Source organism: Manihot esculenta, chromosome 7 (genome assembly GCF_001659605.2).
Source record: "Manihot esculenta cultivar AM560-2 chromosome 7, M.esculenta_v8, whole genome shotgun sequence".
In the NCBI taxonomy this organism is placed as follows: Eukaryota; Viridiplantae; Streptophyta; class Magnoliopsida; order Malpighiales; family Euphorbiaceae; genus Manihot; species Manihot esculenta.
Genome location: NC_035167.2, coordinates 25161637 through 25170497, shown reverse-complemented (window position 1 = coordinate 25170497; position 8861 = coordinate 25161637). Strand labels below are relative to the sequence as shown.

General features: G+C 30.2%; 1 protein-coding gene across 1 annotated transcript; it reads right to left on the bottom strand.

The window, feature by feature from the left end:
* Nucleotides 1-7493: 7493 nt before the first annotated feature.
* On the bottom strand, nt 7494-8861 carry LOC110619016. Its single transcript, XM_043958156.1, has 7 exons — nt 8791-8861; nt 8532-8658; nt 8419-8443; nt 8035-8285; nt 7952-7968; nt 7795-7855; nt 7494-7709 (listed from the first exon to the last, which is right to left on the bottom strand). Exons 1-7 carry the CDS (start codon nt 8859-8861, stop codon nt 7494-7496), a joined length of 768 nt encoding a protein of 255 aa, XP_043814091.1.

The following is an 8861-nucleotide window of genomic DNA, read 5'->3' as shown; positions in this document are numbered from 1 at the left end:
GTCTAAGGTGAGGGTTGGATGTGACTGTGAGTTGCGTCTAGCTTTCAATTTATTATTATTTTTTTCCAATTAAGGCTGGATGTAATTTTAAGTGGCGCAAAACTCTAGTGTGTCGGACTAGATGTAATTCTGAATCGTGATTGAAATTTGTTTAATAAAAAAATAGCTAGACATATCTTTGAATTGTGGTAGGCCAAAAAAAATCACCTTTTAGTAAATACATTTCAATTCAAAATATTTTATAAATAAGTTCCGTAAACCCCACGTTTTGGTCATTTACCCTAGAGAAGATTAGATTCTAGTAAACCATGGTGTTAATAACTGAATAGTACTAAAAAGAGCTCTAATTTCCAAAGGAAGCAATGTTGGGTTTCAATCGGATTGAACGCAGCAGAAGAAATAGAAAAATAAAATTTTTCACCAACATGGATCACGTTTAAATGAAGAAAGCAATAATATTAAAGAGAAAATAAATATCTTTTATTTTATTTGCATAAAAAATATGAGATCATTCATCTTGGTTGGGTTGTCACAAATCACAAACCGTTTAAATGTTCGGTTTCTTACGATGTCCACATAAAATGGCGATAAAAAAACCTTAGAATTGTTTTAAGGGTTTGAGAAGGGGAGAGGTTTTGAGTGCTAGCTCTCTGCCTTTCCTATAAATTCTGGAGGCTCTCAAAAGGTTTCTCTTAGAGATACCACAGGCTCTCATAAGATGCCCTTTTATATTAAAACCCTAGAGTTTCAGTATCATAATATTTATTTATTTAACTAATTAAATAAATAAATTACAACTATGGTTCAGAACTTTAATAAACAGGCCATATAAATTTTAAACAATTTTAATTAAGCTCCTACTTATTAATTAGAGCAAAATCATAATTCTTTCAAATTAAAATTTTATCTCAATGATAATTTACATGCAATCAAGTCTTACTTTATTTAACTTCTCATTTTATTTTCTCATGCAATTCTTTATGTGTGTGACTCATTAGGATCTAAATATGTTGGCAACAAATATAATTAACTAATTAATTAATTTAAAGGTCAAGAATGTTGTCTAGCAATATGTCAAGACTACCTAAATATTCAGAATGTCAAAAGGGATTTGACTTAACCTTTGAGTGCATGGTTTCTTAATGTAATTAATATCCCTTCATCATAAATATCTCGGTTTAATATTTAGTATATGGAACGTATCTGCAATATTAAATCATATTATTAGTTCTCATATATTAGTCATTGACCAATTGAATAAAATTTCAAATCTCATTTGCTAATTTCATTTCACCTTGCACAATGATTTCATGATCATAACAGAGGACAAATGAGACATTCTCTAATTTAATCTAGGGTACTGAATTCTATATCAATCACATAAATACCTTCATACAGTTCCTAATATATCCAATTTATCCCCATTTGTTACTCATGAACTAAGTAATGTGTAAAATGAATCAAAATATAAAAGTCCTTATATAGATTATTTATTGAATTCAAGTTAAAGGATCACTTATCCAACTATCACTTGAGTAATCCATAAACACAGGTTATTTTCCATATGAATTTATCAGACGGATCAGTTCAGTGTACTTATTTATAAAATAAGCACCTACATATTAGTTTTAGATATCCTATATATCTCAACCTATGAGATCAGTTGTTTTCTCTAAAATAAAAGAACATAATATATACCAATCTCAATAGCGCTAATCATTGTCCAATCATTATAAGAACATCGACCAAGAACATTTGAAAATATTACTTAAATGCAATTAAAACCTCACAATTATAACTATATTATAATTTCCTTTGCATAGTAATATAGTCTCATGGACTTTATTTTTACTCGAGATTCAATTAAATTAACACTAAAAATAAATAACAACTTTTATAAAATATATTTAAATACTTAAAATATATATAAAAAAAATCCAACTACAACTAACAGATTAGCTGTAGGGCATATCACTGACAAGCAATACATCAAAATTGCTCACACCGAAAACCATCTCAAAGATGAGGGAGAAAGCTCCAATATCTAAGGCACACTTCATAGCTTCTAACAAGGCTTTTGCTTCACCCACCCCAAAGAGTTGGCGCACTATACCATCTAACAAGGATTCCTTAGCTGATATAGCTGCCAAAGAGTTTGCATCCAACCATGCAACATTTGAGTTAACTTTAATCATCCCAACAAGGGAGGGATATAGGGATCTAGGGATCTAGGGATATGAGAATTTTGTAGTTAGTTCCAAAAAAAAACAACCTAGTATGTAAATCCTATTTAACATTTTAAATAAATTTAATTTGTTATGTGATTATTTTAAATAAATCGATTACATGTTCATTTATTTAAAAAATGTGCTAGTAATATTAATTATAAATTAAAATAAAAACTAATAATATTAATAATCCCAATAGACATGCCCATATTCATCTCCTGTTTTGCTCATCGTGAATTCTAGTTGTCTATCATCACTATCTTTGTCATTCTCCTTCTCAAATTCCTTACTATATTAGTAAGAAATCTTGCTCCTTTGTTATCATTCTTCTTTTCATTGCTAATATTATTAGCCTAGCCTCTTCCATTTCTCCATCAGCATGAATAAATGCGGCATCAAAATCTCTTGACTCTCCTTTTTTGAATTAGGAATCCCACTTCATTGCCATTGTTACAAGAATTCTTTGGACTTCAATTCTAATTTAGAAAACTAGAATTTTGCTTCTCTTGAATTGACTTAGAATTTTCCCTTCTTTTTTTTCCATGATTTGATAATTTCATGCATACACTGAATAATTTGTTGTAGTTCCATGATTCGGTATTGGTACTTATGCAAAAAGCAGAGAATTTGAAGGAAGCAAATAGAAGACAATATCCCAAGAAAGAGTTGATATATATATATATATATATATATATATAAAATCTTTTTAGAGCTGATTATATATCTTAAATGCCTTGTTTACTTTATGGGGAGGGGTGGGATAGAAGAAAGATCTTGAGCAATATTGGTCAATTTATACAATCTAATCCTCTTCTTTCCAATTTAAAGTTCAGTGGTTGTATGGTCAACAAATGCGTTGAAAAATCCTTAACTGATTCTAAAAACACTTGTGTTTATTAAGTTTGTTATTATTGTATTTAAATACTCTGTTTGGACTTATGAGAAAGGTTATGGAGAGTTGAAACAAATATAAAAAAAAATGCATGTTTGGAAAGAGCTAAACTAATGCGAGGGTAAAAGAAGGGAATAAATATTAAATTTTAAGAAATTATATAAATATTGAATTTTAAGGAATTATCTCACTTCTTTCTTTTTACATTCCAATTTGGGGTGTAGGAAAAATTAGCTTTTGAGGGGAAGGAAGGTAAGCCTTACCCTCCTTTCTTTTATTTATACCTCTCTTACCTCTTTCTAAACTATGGTAAATATTTATGTACTTCTCCTTTTCCTTACTTATCTCTTCTTCGCTCCATCTAAATATAGTGTAAGTCTCCTTTTATTTGAAGAAAAATATTTTTGTTATCCTATAGTGTTTGGAGAATTTAAAAAACTAGTTCAAAGGAAAAAGTGGGTAAATATGAGAAATGACTTCAAATTTACAAAGTGGAAATCATTTGCCTAAGCCTCACTCTTTTGAGAGACTCTAAAAGTACAGAAGAAACAAGATGGTCATTTTACACTCATTCTTAAAATTGTAGTAAACAACAGAAAATTATTTATTTGTCAGAAAATACTTTTCATAGACAAGATATTATATGTGAAACAAACGAAATCTAAATTGCTAAATGACCAACAAAAATAAGATATTCATATTACAATTGATAATTTGCACAAAAAAAATGCTACTTTAATTTAAATCTTTAACTTGAGGATAAATTTTATAAGATTATAAACGGTTTGAATAAATTTTTTAATTTGCAAGAATGCAATGATTTTTTTTTATTCAGTTAAGCATCTAAAGGTCTTGAAATAATATGAGCTTGAGAAAGGAAAAGAGGAAGAATATGAGAGAATATTTGGGCTTGATGATTCCTTTTAAGGGATTATACTTGTTACAATGTAGACTAGGAAGGAAATACTGTTATATCCTTAATTACAACCTTAATTACATCACACAATTTCAAAACATACAATCATATCAAATCAAAGCTAATCGAGGCTATTTACAAGTGATATGTTATCATATCTTAACTAGTCTTATATTTATAATCTGAATATTGAATATTTACTCTTTTCATGTATTCCTAAGGTTTCATGTACTCCTAAGGTTGAGAATAATAGCTCAAGAAACTGGAACTTGTTAGCAAGATGGAATCAAGAAGGCTATGATTGGAGAGTTCATTGAATCAAAACTTCTTACAACAATATCAAATCCTTAGAAAGTAAGAATCATATTCCTATAATTGTGATGAAGAAGCTTTTAAAAAGGAGGCTATGCAAACTGAAAATTCTGATAAAGATCAATGCTCATGATGCTAAAGCTATTTTTAGAAAACAAAGAAGTAGTTGCCATGTAGAAAGCGAAAGCATCAAGGGTGGATGTCCAAGAAAAAAGGGGCAGGAAGGGAAAGGAGGTCATAAACACAAGTTTAAAGATTGAGGCATTGGGAATTGTAGAAATTGTTCTTCTCTCTTTTTAATTTTCTTTTATTTTCCTAGTTGTATTATATGCTTTTATGTGTAGATGTATATCATGGCATTGCTATTTCACATCTATATTAAACTAACCATTATAATATTTACAAATTATAGTACCTTAACTAAAGGAAAATGAACCAGTTAATAATGATACGGAATTCAGTAGCACAATACGCTTTGATTTACTTTGTATGTGGAACAATATTGTTAAAGGCATGGAAAGGTGTGGGCGAGGCCAGGCGAAGCACCCTCGCCTTGCTTGAGTGACAAAGGCAAGCGCCCGATGCAGAATACCTTTGTTTTTGTATCACACTTACGTGCGCATATGAAGTAGTCAGACTCCAATGATGAGAATCGCATCTTAGTTCCTTTATATTTAAAATTATTTTTGAAATTTCAAAGAGATATTTAATACCATAAAAAAATAAAAAATAAAAAATAAAATTCAAGAAAATGACATGACCTTTTTGTTTCTTCTTTTTATAGGCTTTTTCATGATATCTAAGGACATTTGGGCTTTAAAAAGAGTGAGCCTGCCTTAAAAAGGAAAGAGTTGCCAAATGAGCCACTCTTTGGGGGCTCATTCGGCCAACTCATTAATAAGGTTGCATTTTTGTAATTTTCAATTTTTAAGGGAGACTCTTTGAGGAGATGATTAAGTGATTGATTGAATAAAAAATTAGTCCAATTAATCTAAGATCATCATGCATGGTCTATCATGTTGCATTCAAAAGGAGATAGGACTCCTTCTCTATATGAACTAGATTTTTGCACCCACAATTATTTAATATTTCTTTTCTAAGCCTAAAGCATTTAGAAAACGCCCTAATGGGCAGCCGGCCTCTCCTCCCCTTCATTTTTAAAAATCCTATTCTCCCATTTAGAAAAAAAATATGAAGAATCCTCATTTCCTTCTCAAGCTTACTGTTGCCCCCTCTTACCATTCTTTCATGTTCTTTTGCTTTCTTTTACCAATCAAAGTAATCTTTGTCTATTAAGAATTAATTCAGGATATAGAAATTATTTTATTTGTATATTCTTTGATTAATCTTGATGTGTTACTGTAACACCCCCTACTCGGTCTAAAGACATACCAAGTCAGTGACGTCATAACTATATTAAAATTCATAAAAAACTATTTTAGATTTTAGTGTCAAAACTATGTTAAAGTTCATAAAAAACTATTTTAGATTTTAGTGTCACATTCAAAACATGCGCAATTTTTTTAATAACATTAAAATTATTTAATTCAAAGAAATCTAATTTTACATAAAAATTAATTCATTCTCTTTAAACCTCATTTTGACATAATACACCTTAAGATTTACTATTCATAATTCGAACAGAAAAACTGCAAGAGTTTCTTCTATATTTTTCATATTTTCTAAACTTGTAACCATGTTTAAAACACTTTTATGTTTTCAACTATAACTCACAAACTTCTTTCATTCAACATTCAACTCAGAAAAACTTTAATGAACTTTCTCATCCAAAAATAGATTCATACCCATTCATCTCAACTTAAGTTCGTTTAGATTCATTATTTCAAAATAAATCATTCATATTCTTTATCAAAGAAATTATACAATAAAGTTAATAAATATTAAAATTCCTTATCTTTAAATACTTGTAAGTACAATATGCATGCATACATGCATGCAATATATATTTGCATTCTATCTAGTGTACATGCCAGTATCTATTACAATTCCTAAAAGTCAAAAGATCTTATATTTATCTAAGGTGTGATGAATTCCATAGCCAATGCATATCTCATATTGTTCATTCCACTAGTAGCTATCACTTTCTACTACCTGCGCATGGTAAAATTCCATGCACTAAGATTGCACTTAGTAGTACTCAACAAATCTTAAATAATGACGTAATAATATATAGAACCATATTGGTAAGTAATAATTGATAAAAATAAAGCATAGATAAATAACGCTACAAAAAAATAGTGATTTAGCGATCAAAATTTTGGTCGCTAAAAGGAAGAATTTGGTCGCTATTATGTAATAGCGACCATTTAGCGACCAAAATGAAATGGTCGGTGTTTGGCCAGTCGCTAAGTTTTAGCGACAATCTGAAAATTAGTCGCTAAAATAGCGACGAATCAGTGACCATTTTTTGATCGCTAATTTGGTGTCATGGCAAATTAAGTATTAGAAATAGTAGTCGCTTTGTGGTAGTAAATTGGTCGTTAAATTTTGGTCGCGAAATAGTCGCTGTTTTGGTCGCTATTTCGTCGATGTTTGGTCGCCACAGGGAAGAGCATTTAGTCGCTATTTCGTCTCAAATTAGTAGTAAAATCAAAAAAGTATTTGTTATTTAATTTGCTTTTGTGGCTGATTAGTCACTAATAAATGCATTTAAATCTGATTCATATCATTTTTTAAATAAATTCATAAACCTGCTATAATATCAATATGTACACATACATTCCAAAACATAAAACATCAAAGATAATATATACACATCAACTTCATTTCATAATTCTGCAATCTAAAAGTCCAAAACATTACTATAGTTCAATACTAAAAAGCTTAAAATATCTCAAAATACATAATGGATCCAAATAGTGTCAAATTCATATCATAAAATATATTATTTAAGTCAATGAGAAATGGCATCATGCTAATCCATATGTGAATCACCAAGGGATCTATGAGCTGGATGAATATTAGATGATGAAGGCATCAATGAGGAAGACTGATGTCCCATCTTCGCTGCCTATAGTTCATCACGCATTTGAGCTATCATCTGATTTTGGTCTTCTACAAGTTTCTGCAAACTATTGTACTTCTCTTCAAACTTTGCTTCAATTTCCTTCTTCCATTCTGGTGATTAGGATGATGGAACATTTGTTAATATTCCCTCAGTTCCTGTTTGAGAGAAGGCAGAAGAGGCAGCACTACCTAAACCATAAACTCGACTTCCTTGCCATCCTTCTGCTGCAGTAATGAACAAATGATTCTCATTAATAGTTCCTCCATCTCCTTCCACATGATCTAATCCCACATACTGGCTTGAATGTTGTTCTTTTAGCTTCAAATAATTTTCCTAGAAAATCACAGAATAACAGTTCAATTTGAATACTAAAGTAAGGAAAAATGCTAATACCTACAAGATATGACAATTATAATACCTGCAAGATATCACATTTACAATACTTGCAAGATATCATAATAGAAATATCAATCACACAACTGAGAATCATAAACAATTTCCTTGTGAGAATCACCTAGATATCAGAATCATACTTGCAACTGAAAATCAATCACACAACTCAAAATCAATCACACAATTGAAAATCAATCACCTAGATATCAAAATCATAGTTGCAAGATATTACTTAGAAAGACAACTTGTTTATATAGAAACTTACATAAACAATTTCAGCTCGTTTATCAACAAATTTGTTGCGATCACTCTTCTTTGTATAGGTGTGGAGAAACAACTCAGCTACTGTTGGAGGAACTTTGTCTGTGTTAGCATTTTGTATGTGTTTAGCATGCTCCTCATGTGTGATGGACCCGCCTATATGTTTAGAAGGACCAGCTCCTTCACCTCCCTTCTCTGTTAGGCGGTTCTTTGAGTACTTCATTGACTTTGCTACATGTTCTGGAGTACTCCAATCTAAATTCCATTTATCCCAAACTTCAACTGATATATAAGCACTCCTCTTTTTTTTTCTTCTTTTCATTTGTCAGAAAGTCTTTGTAATGGGTAGTTGCTTTTTTATTCCATGCCTTCCTCACTATTGTAGCACTTCCCTCATCCCAGTGAAATTCTTTCTGTAAATTAATTTAAAAAACAGATGTATAATACAACATAGATTATAAGACATTTTACCTTTGTTAAAATGCAAAATATATTGCATACCTCAAACTCTTTGAAATAAAAATCTTTTGTGGATTGTGGGATATTCTTCCATGAAGAACCCTCCTCGACATTGTACTTTTGAAAAATCTTTGTGCAGGCACCAAATGTCTTCTTAGAAGGCATAAGACTGTAATAGTTTAATAATGCAAGCATAATTTATAAATATTCAATATAATTATTTTTAAATAATTAACCAAAATGAAAACTAATAACAAAGATATGTAATACTATGATAAGTAATCTTATACATTATACTTACTTTCCGCTTGCATGCACATAACAGTAGGTCCTAGCAACATGTGATGAGGATGTATACGAGTAATCTCCCAT